The 15050-nt window shown below is 40.7% G+C and overlaps 1 protein-coding gene across 2 annotated transcripts in view; it reads left to right on the top strand.

Annotated features, from left to right (window-relative positions):
- The window catches only part of LOC133535469 (protein FAM219A-like), a 36935-nt gene that overhangs the window by 6875 nt on the left and 15010 nt on the right, over nt 1-15050 (top strand). For both annotated transcript variants that reach the window (XM_061875329.1, XM_061875330.1), the window contains exons 2-4: nt 2402-2498; nt 4747-4840; nt 14100-14180. In XM_061875329.1, coding sequence (XP_061731313.1) covers nt 2402-2498; nt 4747-4840; nt 14100-14180 — 272 coding nt within the window. The remainder of the gene's footprint in view (nt 1-2401; nt 2499-4746; nt 4841-14099; nt 14181-15050) is intronic.

A 15050-nucleotide genomic window follows, 5' to 3' on the forward strand; every position in this document is an offset into this window, starting at 1 on the left:
TCAGGGGTCTCAAACTCAATTTACCTGGGGGGGGGGGCAATGGATGCAGAGTCTGGGTGAGGCTTTGCCGCAGGAAAATATTTCTTCCAAAAAATGTTGCATACCGTATTTCCTCGAATTGCCGTCGATGCGCTAATTTATTTAAAACCTATTCTCACTCCAGCGCTTACCAAAGGCATGCGGTAAATTTAGGCCTGTGCTTATAAATTTGAGTGTGATGTAAGGATACCATCATGAAAAGCACATTTAATTAAAAAAACTTTACCATGGTCTTACCTTTACTTATAAATGAAGTCCATGCGCAGCTCCTTCTGATCTAAAGCGCCGATAACTTGTTTATAGAAGTCTTCCTTATCTTTCTTCAGTTTTAAAAGTCTCTCTGTCTCGATGGAGATCTTCCTTTTATTACCTCCTGCTTCCATTGAAAGTCTAGTTTAGAAAACGGTTTTATTTTAGATATGTAATCCTCCATGTTAAAAGTGCAAGCGAGAGGAAAAAATAAACTCTTGCTGCTTGTTGTCACTTCTTCTGCAGCCGAGTAGTCGCAAGAAGGATCACTAGCGCCCTCTACCACCAGGAGGCGGGAGTCATTTAATGACTCATATTTGACACACGCAGCTACGGTATATTAATAAAACACAGCTGCTTACTGTTCTTTTTAGCATATTCAATAGCTTGGACCTTAAATCCTACTGAATAGCTCTTAATCTTCTTTCCTTTTATGCAATTTCAAATGATTGAAATCAGCTTCCTCCATTTTGAAAATGATGACAGGTGAAGTGTCTCTTGTGACGTGACGAGTTTGACCCGGCGGAAATTCTAGACATGCGCTAATAAAAATAATATTTTGCGAAACGAGTTTGACCCGGCAGTAATTCTAGGAAATACGGTACTCCTCTGCATGTCTAGTTGTATAATGACGTTTCAAATTGTATCCCTGGTGCACCGCAGCTTTCTCTGTGCAAATAAGACACGTCGGGGTGCCCCAGTGCTCAACAAAGAAATATTACATCTCCCACTTTTCCTGAAATTGTCTTTGCTCATTCATCACTAACCTTTCTCTTCACTGCAGGCTTTGAAAAAGACACGTTTGGGGTTGTGGAATATATTTGTATTTAGCCGACGCATGGAGAATAATGTTATTTTCGCAATGTGTGTCGTTCCGCTTTTCCTCCCCACTGCAACACGGCGGTCGGCGGATAACAGTCGGGAAAGTACCGGGATAGCAAGCGCAAAAAAGTGACAGCTCATATAGAAATATATGTAGTGTTCATCGTAAAAAAAATAAATAACGGTTTGAATTGGTCCAGGTTATCGGGGACTGTTATTACTGAGGCACAGGTGTCGCGGTGTAACTGCAGCCAGGCACGTATGAAAACCCTTGTCTCCATGGCAACGTTTCCGTCGCTTTCACTCATTTGCCGCTTTTCCACTGATGCAAGGGTAGGCAACCCAGAAAGTTGAAAGAGCCATTTTGTACCCAAATAACACAACGCTGTCAAGTGCCAGTCATATAAAAGTCACGGGCCGCACTAACGTTCAACTTACATATTAAGGTGGGGGCCACAAAATAACGTCAGGCCCGGGTGTCTGAGGCCCCTGCACTACATAAATTCTGATGTAGTGTGAGAGTGGTCATATTTTCAGGGGATCAATAATCTTTGGACCAAGTGACTGAGCGTAACCATAGTTTTTGTCACTCAAAAGTGCAGATTCTGATCATTGGAATAGTTTCTATAGTTTGTAAATATCCAGCGGGCCACGTTAAAATGTTTATTACGTTGTACAATGCCCATGTAGCCCAAGTAACTGCCCTTTGTTTGCTGTTTTGCATGACATGTGTCGCGTGACTTCAAACCTGACACCTCATTGGCTTGTTCTGAGACGGGGTCGATTGCCTCAGTCCTAATTGGTGAACATGGTGAACGTGGGGTATTTGCCCGCCAACTGCCTTGCGGCCTCGACACATGTGCTCTGTTAGCGTCACTTCTGTGGCACAGTGGAGGGCTTTAGCATGAGCATAATGTGCAGCTCTGTGAGCACTGCAGGCCCCTCGCTCCCCTCTCAATCTGTTGACGCTCTGGCTTGGAACAGGAATCCCCTCTGTTCTCCCACGGCCTCCTCTTCATGCCATCAGCGCTCACACAGAAAGAGCCAGAACCGTATAGGCAGAACACTCGGGCCTATTGATGCTCCAAAGCAATGGAGCGATAGTTGTCCTCTAGCAATGCAAATACTGCCGGGGTGTTGGACACAAGCCCCGACTAAAGAGAGCTGATTTTGCGGGCATTATGTCACCCCGCTAATGTTTGTGTTAGCTCGCGGGTAAAGCAGAATGCGCTAAATCGTGTGTGCTTGTAGAATAAACATCAGAATGCTTGACTCTCTGTTGTTGTTCTAGGATCCAGCAGCTTCCTCAAACTCGGAAACCGACCCTGATGCCAAAGCAGAAACGGTGGCCATAAACTACAAGCCATCACCACTGCAAGTCCAGATAGGTATCAACATGAACACAGTGCAAATCACCACCAAATTAGTCAAATGTTGTATATTAAAGGGGAACATTATCACAATTTCAAAAGGGTTCAAAACAATACAAATCAGTTCCAAGTGGCTTGTTGTATTTTTTGAAGTTTTTTTCAAAATTTTACCGGTCTCGGAATATCCCTAAATAAAGCTTTAAAGTGCCTTATTTTCGGCTCTCTGCGAAGACACTGGCCATTTCCCTGTGACGTCACACAGTGCTGCCAATGTAAACAAACAATGGGAATACCACAGCAAGATATAGCGACATTAGCTCGGATTCAAACTCGGATTTCAGCGACTTAAGCGATTCAACAGATTACCCATGTATTAAAACAGATGGTTGGAGTATGAAAATATTGAAGAAGAAACTGAAGCTATTGAGCGCTATTCATAGCCATAGCATGGCCGAATAGCTGCGTTAGCATCGCCGGTAAAATGTGCGGACCAAACGATCAGGACTTTCGCATCTTTTGACACTGGAGCAACTTAAATCCATCGATTGGTAAGTGTTTGTTTCGCATTAAATGTGGGTGGAAGGAAATATAATATAGTTGCAAATGCATCTGCAGGTTATCCATACATCTCTGTTCCATGTCTGCTTTAGCACCGCCGGTAAATAGCATGTTAGCATCGATTAGCGTAGCATGTTAGCATCGATTAGCTGGCAGTCAACATCAACAAAACTCACCTTTTTGATTTTGTTGACTATCGTTGCAAATGAATCTGCAGGTTATCCATATATCTCTGTGCCATGTCTGCTTTAGCACCGCCGGTCAAATGTGGAGACACTGGCACATTCAACAGGGGTCTGGCGGCAGACACTTTGGCATCTTGGGGCCAGTGGTGCAACTTGAATCCCTCCCTGTTAGTGTTGTTACACCCTCCGACAACACACCGACGAGGCATGATGTCTCCAAGGTTCCAAAAAATAGTCAAAAAAACGGAAAATAACAGAGCTGAGACCCGGTGTTTGTAATGTATTGAAAATGAAAATGGTGGGTGTGTTACCTCGGCGACGTCACATTCTGACGTCATCGCTTCCAGCGCCATAAACAGAAAGGCGTTTAATTCGCCAAAATTCACCCATTTAGAGTTCGGAAATCGGTTAAAAAAATAGATGGTCTTTTTTCCGCACCATCAAGGTATATATTGACGCTTACATAGGTCTGCTGATAATGTTCCCCTTTAAATATACCGTATTTCCTTGAATTGCCGCCAGGTATATAGTATGCGCCTGCCTAGAATTACTGACGGGTCAAACTCGTTTCGCAAAATTATTAGCGCATGCTTATCATTACCGCCGGTTCAGGATTAACGCCGGGTCAAACTAGTTTTGCAAAATATTATTTTTATTTATTAGCGCATGTCTAGAATTTCCACCGGGTCAAACTCGTCACGTCACAAGTGACACTTCACCTGTTATCATTTTCAAAATGGAGGAGGCTGATTTCAATAATTTGAAATCGCATAAAGGAAAGAAGATTAAGAGCTATTTAGTAGGATTTAAGATCCAAGCTATTGAATATTCTAAAAAGAACAGTAAGCAGCTATGTTTTATTAATATACTGTAGCTGTGTGCGTCAAATATGAGTCATTCAATGACTCCCGCCTCCTGGTGGTAGAGGGCGCTAGTGATCCTTCTTGCGACTACTCGGCTGCAGAAGAAGTGACAACAAGCAGCAAGAGTTTATTTTTTCCTCTCGCTTGCACTTTTAACATGGAGGATTACATATCTAAAATAAAAGAGTTTTCTAAACTGGACTTTCAATCGAAGCAGGAGGTAATAAAGGAAGATCTCCATCGAGGGAGAGAGACTTTTAAAACTGAAGAAAGATAAGGAAGACTTCTATAAACAAGTTATCGATGCTTTTGATCAGAAGGAGCTGCGCATGGACTTCATTTATAAGTAAAGGTAAGACCATAATAAAGTTTTTTTTGTTAAATGTGCTTTTCATGATGGTATCCTTACATCACACTCAAATTTATAAGCGCAGGCCTAAATTTACCGCATGCCTTTGGTAAGCGCCGGAGTGAGAAGAGGTTTTAAATTAATTAGCGCCCCCGGCGGCAATTCAAGGAAATACGGTAGTAAACGTTCATCAGGACTAAGGTTGTACTTATATAAAGTGTAACATTTGTATGTGATCTATTATTCTCTGCAATATTAGTTGCTGCCTACTGAAGTGTTTACTCATGATCTCGCATCCTGTGGTTGCCCAGAGAAACAGAGAGATCTTGCCAGGAAGGGCTCAGTGAAGAATGGCAATGTGGGTAGTCCTGTCAATCAACAACCTAAGAAGAACGCTCGGACAAGGTAACACGTTTCATTTGTAACTTTTCTTTCCTGTTCTGTCTCACAAATGTGTTTCTGGTGGGGATTTTTTTTTTGTCTCCATTGATTTCCGCAATATAGGGTCTAGACTAAAACTTTAAACCAAAAGGACACAACTGATTTGTTTCCAGCCTTCTGTGGAATCAATCAGACCTCCTGAAGCTACAGAGAATACAAAAACAAAGGCGTGGGCTTGGTTGTGTTCTTTCAATGGCGATTCCGAGCATAAACCCAGTGTAACCCACAATATTGACAACTGGCTCGTCTGTCTAATCCCGCTCTCTTGTGGATTAGCCAACACACACTTTATGAAAGGCTCAAAGCCTCATACTGATAATCTTAGATTCCTGCAGTGCCTGGTTTTGCTCTGTTTGTCTTGGTATAAAATGATGTACATGGAATTAACATAAAATGTCCGACATTTGATGTTTTTTTTGTCCATGAAGGACATTTTCTGTAGTCCTTCATGGTTCACGGCTCCTGTATGGGGTGAAAACTGACTTGAGATTGGAATCACAAACATTTAACAGTGTTCATTGAACAACTCTGTGGCAATATGAAGTCCATCCATCCATCTTCTTCCGCTTATCCGAGGTCGGGTCGTGGGGGCAGCAGCCTAAGCAGGGAATCCCAGACTTCCCTCTCCCCAGCCACTTTGTCCAACTCCTCCCGGGGGATCCCGAGGTGTTCCCAGCCAACCAGAGAGATAGTCTTACCAGCGTGTTCTGGGTCTTCCCCGTCGCCTCCTACCGGTCGGACCTGCCAGAAACACCTCCCTAAAGAGGCGTTCGAGTGGCATCCTGAGCAGATGCCCGAACCACCTCATCTGGCTCCTCTCGATGTGGAGGAGCAGCGGCTTTACTTTGACTTCCTCCCGGATGGCAGAGCTTCTCACCCTATCTCTAAGGGAGAGACCCGCCACACGGCGGAGGAAGCTGATTTCGGCCGCTTGTACCCGTGATCTTGTCCTTTCGGTCATAACCCAAAGCTCATGACCATAGGTGAGGATGGGAACGTAGATCGATTGGTAAATTGAGAGCTTTGCCTTCCGGCTCAGCTCCTTCTTCACCACAACGTATCAATACAACGTCCGCATTACTGAAGACGCCGCACCGATCCGCCTGTCGACCTCACCATCTACTCTTCCCTCGCTCGTGAACAAGACTCCCAGGTACTTGAACTCCTCCACTTAGGGCATGGGTGTCAAACTGTGGCCCGTGGGCCAAATTTGGCCCGCCATGTAATTTATTTTGGCCCTTGAGACAATATTAAATTAACATTAGAGCTGGCCCGCCGGTATTATACAGTGGCGGTGCATTCTAATACTTGCCAACCCACTCCCGAATTTCAGTGCCTCCCCCCGAAAATCTACCGGGTCAACCATTCTTCCGAATTTCTCCCGATTTCCACTCGGACAACAATATCGGCGGTGTGCCTTAAAGGTACTGCTTTTAGCGTCCTCTACAACCTGTTGTCATGTCCGCTTTTCCGCCATACAATCAGCGTGCCGGCCCAGTCACGTAATATATGCGGATTCTACAAACACACACAAGTGAATGCAACGCATACTTGGTCAACAGTCATACAGGTCACACTGAGGGTGGCCTTATAAACAACATTAACACTGTTACAAATATGCACCACACTGTGAACCCGCACCAAACAAGAATGACAAACACATTTCGGGAGAACATCCGCACCGTAACACAACATCAACATAACAGAACAAATACCCAGAATCCCTTGCAGCACTAACTATTCCGGGACACTACAATGCTACCAACAAACCTCGATTCTGCATTTCACTATATGTTCAATTTTCAATGCAAAACTTGTTTGGGTCCCTATTAAAAGGTTAAGTTGTTCAAATTTGGCCCGCGACTTTGTTCAGTTAAGAATTTTGGCCCACTCTGTATTTGAGTTTGACACCCCTGACTTAGGGCAAGCTCTCAGACACCGTTATCCACACAGTGTGATAATAGTTTGGTCCCTCGACAGGCTATTGTTGTGTCTCCTGACGTCTGATGTGAAAATCATACAGAAGAGCTTATCTATGTAGTCATTCTACTGCCTAATCCAACACTTTGAAAGTCATCACCTTTATTTTCATGTAATGCATTTTTCAGTGTAGCTATTATCAAACAATATGGCCTCCACATCATCTGAAAGTAATAGTAGCAGCAGCAGCATCAATTGGGACTTGTGTTGTCTCCGCCAATTACAGTCCGATGACACCAAAAGCAGATGACTTTTGTCGCTAGAAAAGGATCTCAAAGATTTCATTATAATTGCGAATGCTATACATTAATGTATAAATGTCATAATTGATCAATTTAATGATGGTTCTGGTATCGCATCAACACTTGTATTAAATAAGGCCAAATACTACAAACGCTGCAGAAGCTACTGTAGTAGTTGTCCTGTTAAAAGGGCTCGAAAGCATTTGGTTGAAAACAACAAAAGAAGCAATTACATTCCTTAATATAAACATCCCAATGACACTGCAAACTTGTATTGGGGATCTCCATCAATTTAGTGACGTGTCATCAAAGAGTAAAAATTAATTTCTTTCAATATGCATAATAACAAAAAGGGTAATATTAAAGAATTGGATAGATGTTGATAGTCCAACACATTCTGACTGGTATACCAAAGCTATGGAGAGGATATCAGTAGAAAAGCTGCATTTAGTTTTGATAATAACGAATCATATATTGGAATACGGCATCCATTATTTAAATTAGTTTTAACTATTAAATGAACCAAAAATATGACTGATTTTTATCTGTGTGAAAATATTGGACACAGTGTGTTGTCAAGCTTATGAGATGCCATGCAAGTGTAAGCCTCTTGTTTTTTTTTTTTTTTTTTTAAATGTCTAATGATAATGTCAATGAGGGATTTTTAATCACTGTTACGTTGAAATTGTTACTAGTATGGATATTGTTGTTGATAATATTCTATTTTGCTTCACTACTTTTGGATTGTTCTGTGTCGTGTTTGTGTCTCCTCTCAATTGCTCTGTTTATTGTTGCTGTTCTGTGTGTTGCTGGGTTGGGTTTGCTTCTGGAATTGGATTGCATTGTTATGGTATTGCCGTGTATTGTTTTGTTGTATTGAATGAAAAAAACAAAAACATTTGTATTAAATAAGGCCAAATACTACAAACGCTGCAGAAGCTACTGTAGTAGTTGTGTTAAAAGGGCTCGAAAGCATTTGGTTGAAAACAACAAAAGAAGCAATTAAATTCCTTAATATAAACATCCCAATGACACTGCAAACTTGTATTGGGGATCTCCATCAATTTAGTGACGTGTCATCAAAGAGTAAAAATTAATTTCTTTCAATATGCATAATAACAAAAAGGGTAATATTAAAGAATTGGATAGATGTTGATAGTCCAACACATTCTGACTGGTATACCAAAGCTATGGAGAGGATATCAGTATAAAAAACTGCATTTGTTTTGATAATAATGAATCATATATTGGAATACGGCATCCATTATTTAAATTAGTTTTAACTATTAAATGAACCAAAAATATGACTGATTTTTATCTGTGTGAAAATATTGGACACAGTGTGTTGTCCAGCTTATGAGATGCCATGCAAGTGTAAGCCACTTGTTTTTGTTATTCTTTTTATAAATGTCTAATGATAATGTCAATGAGGGATTTTTAATCACAGTATTTTGGACATCTGTGTTGCTGAATCTTTTGCAATGTGTTCAATTAATAATGGAGACGTCAAAGAAGAATGCTGTTGGTGGAAAGGGGTGTATTGCAGCTGCCGTTAGCGAAACAAACACAGCCGGTGTTTCTTTGTTTGTTGTGAAGCTTTACTATGGAGCAGAGCGGTCAAACGAACATGTTTCTCTACCACATGTCAACCAGCAAGTTTTTGGATGAGAAAATTGTGATATTAAGTCGGTTCTCGCCGGAGACTTGAGCACAGTTTGCGTCCTCCTGCAGCAGCTGTCAAAAAGGCAGCTGTGACTTTCTTGGCTCCTCCATGGCTTCCATCAGAGACACTGGCGGTCAAGTGTGACGTTATAATCTCACTAAAACACTAGTAACACAATAAGCAGATAAGGGATTTTCCAGAATTATCCTAGTAAATGTGTCTAATAATATCTGAATTGCTCCCACTGCCGTCGCCTTTTATTTTTTATTTTTTCTTCTAGTGCTTCACTCTAACTTTCCTCATCCACTAATCTTTCATCCTCGCTCAAATTACTGGGGAAAACGTCGCTTTCTCAGTCTGAATCGCTCTTGCTGCCGGTGGCTATGATTATAAACAATGTTCAGATGTGAGAAGCCCTATAACCCGTGATGTCACGCGCACATCGTCTGCTACTTCCGGTACAGGCAAGGCTTTTTTATTAGCGACCAAAAGTTGCAAACTTTATTGTCGCTGTTCTCTACTAAATCCTTTCGGCAAAAATATGGCAATATCGCGAAATGATCAAGTATGACACATAGAATGGACCTGCTATCCCCGTTTAAATAAGAACATCTCATTTCAGTAGGCCTTTAAAGGGGCTGTTTGCAACATTTACACAGATGTCTAGAGCAGTGTTTTTCAACCTTTTTTGAGCCAAGGCACATTTGTTGCGTTGAAAAAATGCGGAGGCACACCACCAGCAGAAATCATTAAAAAACGAAACTCTGTCGACAGTAAAAAGTCGTCGTCGCAATTGTTGGATATGAATTTAAACCAAAACCAAGCATGCATCACTGTAGCTCTTGTCTCAAAGTAGGTGTACTGTCACCACCTGTCATAATACACCCTGACTTATTTGGACTTTTTTGCTGTTTTCCTGTGTGTAGTGTTTTACTTCTTGTCTTACACTCCTATTTTGGTGTCTTTTTCTCTATTTTTGGTATTTTCCTTCAGCAGTTTCATGTCTTCCTTTGAGCGATATTTCCCGCTTCTACTTAGTTTTAGCAATCAAGAATATTTCAGTTGTTTTTATCCTTCTTTGTGGGGACATTGTTGATTGTCATGTCATGTTACGATGTACACTGTCTTTGCTCCGCAGTAAGTCTTTGCTGTCGTCCAGCATTCTGTTTTTGTTGACTTTGTAGCCAGTTCAGTTTTAGTTTCGTTCTGCATAGCCTTCCCTAATCTTCATTGCCTTTTCTTAGGGGCACTCTCCTTTTGTTTATTTTTGGTTTAAGCATTAGACACCTTTTTACCTGCACGCTGTTTCCGACATCTCCAAAGCAATTAGCTACCGGCTGCCACCTACTGATTTGGAAGAGTATTACATGGTTACTCTGCCTAGTTCTGGACAGAACCGACACGCAACAACAACACATCATTTGCAGACTATAATTACTGGTTTGCAAAAAATATTTTTACCCCAAATAGGTGAAATTAGATAATCTCCCACAGCACACCAGACTGTATCCCACAGCACACTGGTGTGGTTGAAAAACACTGGCTTAGACAGCGCCAATTTTCCACACACAGTCTATCCTGCCCTCTCATGGCTTCACCTACTTCAGGGGTCGGGAACCTTTTTGGCTGAAAGAGCCAAAAAGCCAAATATTTTAAAATGTATTTCCCTAAGAGCCATATAATATTTTTTTTTAACACTGAACACAACTAAACGCGTGCATTTTTAAGTAAGACCAACATTTCCAGAGTATAATAAGTCTCTTATTCTTTATAATAACATTGTTATTCTGAAGCTAACTGTGGAGGGGGCGTGGCCTGCGGGCCTGCAGCAAAGCAGGATGTTGCCAGGACCGGCATCAAAATTAGCGACAGGTGCGTAGATGGCCCACCCGGGCATTGTTATCTAATCACCTGTTGCTCTGTTATAAGCAGCAGCCAAGAGGAGAGACAGGGTTAGAGCTGGAGCCAGAGCGCGAGTGAGGACGAAAGAGAAAAAGACAATTGCTGGAAAGCAAGTGAGAGAAAAATCAAATAAAACAATGTTTTATTTGTAACCCTAAAACAGGCTCTCGGTGGTCTGAAGAACCCCCAGGAGGGCAGGCCCCACACTAACCAAAAATAAATAAATTACTTCTTATCATTAATGCAACATCTTGAACATAAAAAAGCATGAGAATGTTTTATATTTTGAACGTTATTTTTAACACTGTGATTACAGGTGGAATTATTCATTACTTATCGTGTTAAGCAACGTCAGCTCAGATTTATCCGAGAGCCAGATGCAGTCATCAAAAGAGCCACATCTGGCTCTAGAGCCATAGGTTCCCTACCCCTGACCTACAGAATGGTGTAAAAACGTATAAATGTACAGTAACACATGCACGCGCACTAGCTTTAGGTGTTGTTAACTAATAGTAACAATTCAGAAAGCTAGCATTAGCTACCATTGAAGGTATATTCTATCGTAACAACATGATTGCAAATTGTTTGTTACTTCTCTTGGACTGTTTGATGCCGGAAGCCTCTAATAACTAAAGTTCTGTGGGTCAATAATGTAAACCCACTACAGTTTTTAGCGCTTTGATAGCTAGTCTACAGACAGATATAGGTAAGCACTTTACACTACTTTATATCAGAAAATGCAACAGCAGAAGACGAATCTCACATAACAAGAAGATAGAGAAAAAGAAGAAACTTATGACTAAGGTGTCGGCAAGGACTACAATGGCGGAAGCGCGCACATTTTCAGGGCTTATGCAGACTCCAAATGCACATCAGCAGATACCAGAAGGTAAGAAAAGTTGCTTTTGCATAATATTGCAAAACCAAACACCAGATAATATGTCTGCTAAATAGGTACCATTTTTGCGGTCCTTATAAACACACCATAATAATACTTGTATGTTTAATGTGCCGACAATCCATCAATCATAGCTTACCGAAGTCGTACTGAAAACATTTTGACAGATTTTTGAGCACCGTGTGTAATGTTCTATATTGTCAGCGGAACATTTAATGTTTTGGTGCTGTTTACTGCCATCATATTGCAGTCTACACATATCTCGTATGTATGACTGCCATCTACTGGTCACACTTATCATTACACCATGTACCAAATAAAATTGCTTCACGGTTGGTAAGCACAACCAGAATTAGTCCGTACATTATGCGCACTGTCGACTTAAAGACGGGCGCTTTACTTGGGTTTATGCCGTGAAAACTACAGGACAAGACATGAACTACAATGCTTTAGACATAGTCCAGTCACAGGCAAATAAAGTGCTAAACAAAATGGCTACATCATGGCCGCCTGCCACTTCGGAGGTTCTTGGGCAGCAAATATGTTCAGTCTTGTGCACTTTACAAATATACAGAATAATTCGACACAATATGACAAAATACCTTGTGTAGCTGACTAAATGTTCTCACACCTGTGGATGGCTCGCTCAGGTTCTTTTGCATATCCACGCGAATGCAGGTCTCGCAGCCTCTTGCACTAAACCAAAACCTCGCGAGAATAGCTGTGTAACAAAAGGAAATAAATTGCCCTTTTATAACAAACTACATTTGTCTTATTTATAAAAAAATTGCACATAAATTCACTACCATTATAATTTTCAAGAAACATTAACCCTTAAAACAAAAATATTAAGTGTAAGTTTCAACGACACTTACAAATATGGTACTTATGTACAGAAATAACATCAGTAATAATATGAAATAAAATGTAACAAAAAGAATGGCTATTGATTTTTCTATTTCGTCCCGGTTTAGAGGTCAAGATTAAGTTATAAGTAGAGCACCTGAGGTCACAGAAGGATGTATTTCTTTTCAACCGTGAGAACACAACACACAATTTTGAAACTCCACGACCAGAGGTGGGTAGTAACGCGCTACATTTACTCCGTTACATCGACTTGAGTAACTTTTGGGATAAATTGTACTTCTAAGAGTAGTTTTAATGCAACATACTTTTACTTTTACTTGAGTATATTTATAGAGAAGAAACGCTCCATTTATCTACATTCAGCTTGCTAATCGCTACGGATTTTTATCGATCTGTTAATGCACGCTTTGTTTGTTTTTGTTTGTCAGACAGACCTTCAAAGTCGGATCTATCACATGCCTGCGTTTCACCAATCAAATGCAGTCACTGGTGACGTTTGACTCCGTTTCACCAATCAAATGCAGTCACTTGTGACATTTGACTCCGTTTCACCAATCAAATGCAGTCACTTGTGACATTTGACTCCGTTTCACCAATCAAATGCAGTCACTGGTGACGTTTGACTCCGTTTCACCAATCAAATGCAGTCACTTGTGACGTTTGACTCCGTTTCACCATTCAAATGCAGTCACTTGTGACGTTTGACTCCGTTTCACCAATCAAATGCAGTCACTGGTGACGTTTGACTCCGTTTCACCAATCAAACAAAGCCAGGCGGTCACATGATTAACTGCACATTTTTTTTATAAACCTTTATTTATTCATCTCTACATTTACAAACAGTTGAAAATAATAATCAAAATAAGTACAAAAAGTATAAAAACCGTACAAAACAGCGCCAGGGGGTTGTAAATTCAAAGAAAGTAAAATAGAATGCCCAAAATATATATATATATAAAATAAACAAAAGCTCACTCAATCTCAGTAAATAACTTAAGTTTGGAACACAGCATCATGGTTTTCACAGCTTTTTGGTTGTTAGAGGTAGGGTGTTTTAATGTAGCGTTCCAAATCTTTTTTAAAGGCACGAAAAACAGGTCGGGTATTGAGAAACTTACATTTATGAATATAAAACCTTAGCCAATAGTATAATGAGGTTGCAAAGGTAAAATTTCAATACAGTGTAAAACCAAATATGTATTATTTAATATATATTATTGTTTTAGTTGCTTAAGAGATATTTCTGGCTCTGAATTTGTTCATTGCTATTTTTATGTTTTTGTGCATTACTTGTTGCCGTCATCATTAAACAAACAGGTTACTCATCAGTTACTCAGTACTTGAGTAGTTTTTTCACAACATACTTTTTTACTTTTACTCAAGTAAATATTTGGGTGACTACTCCTTACTTTTACTTGAGTAATACATCTCTAAAGTAACAGTACTCTTACTTGAGTACAATTTCTGGCTACTCTACCCACCTCTGAAAATGCTGAAAAGTGCTGAAAATTGTAATTTTCCTGATGGAACTCTCCTGACGGAATAAATAAAGTACTATCTAATCTAATCTAATCTGTCCACGACTCCCCTCATGGTTGTAAGTTGTAAGTAAGACAAGAAACTAGTCCTTGCAAAGAGTGTTCTTAAAATGTCTTTTTTGCTCTTGTGCAGGTTGGTGGTGCCAAATAAAGGCTACTCCTCTCTCGACCAGAGCCCGGATGAGAAGCCCCTCGTAGCACTGGACACCGACAGGTACGTGCAGCCTTCTGACTTTACCTTTTAAAACGCAAATGATCTCAAACCGAAGCCGTCAGCAAGAAAATGCCTGACCCAGGAGTGTATTGTGGGGGATTTGCAGAGTTGTGTGTCTCACCCTGTTACATTACATTAATCCATGGAGCCACTTGAGAGAGTTGCAACTCTCATGATCCCAGGAGGGGGCAAAGCCTCTGTCAGGGGAGCCGGATTAGTGGATAGTGGGGTGAGGATTTCCAGAGGGAAAAGCGGCTCAGACGCAGACCTACATCCACCCTCTACTCAACTGCTTTGTTTTGGTCCCACCCTTTGTCCACTTGGCATGTTGTGACATGAGGGGAAGTGCTCACGTAAAATAAGTCACATACCGCATCTTACTACACAGATCTGAAATACTCTCATCCGCACAAATTTGCGTATCATCCACATTTTAGAGTTCAAGATAATAATCTAAAGCAGCATGACATTTAATCAAATAACTGCATCAAACACACTTCATAACCTCTAAATATGGTTTAAAGCGGAACATTATCACAATTTCAAAAGGGTTAAAAACAATAACAATCAGTTCCCAGTGGCTTGTTGTATTTTTTGAAGTTTTTTTGAAAATGTTACCGGTCTCGGAATATCCCTAAATAAAGCTTTAAAGTGCCTTATTTTCGCTCTCTGCGAAGACACTGGCCATTTCCCTGTGACGTCACACAGTGCTGCCAATGTAAACTGACAATGGGAATACCACAGCAAGATATAGCGACATTAGCTCGGATTCAAACTCGGATTTCAGCGATTTAACAGATTACACATGTATTGAAACAGATGGTTGGAGTATGAAAGTATTGAAGAAGAAACTGAAGTTATTGAGCGAAT

Source organism: Nerophis ophidion, linkage group LG16 (genome assembly GCF_033978795.1).
Source record: "Nerophis ophidion isolate RoL-2023_Sa linkage group LG16, RoL_Noph_v1.0, whole genome shotgun sequence".
Taxonomy (NCBI): domain Eukaryota; kingdom Metazoa; phylum Chordata; class Actinopteri; order Syngnathiformes; family Syngnathidae; genus Nerophis; species Nerophis ophidion.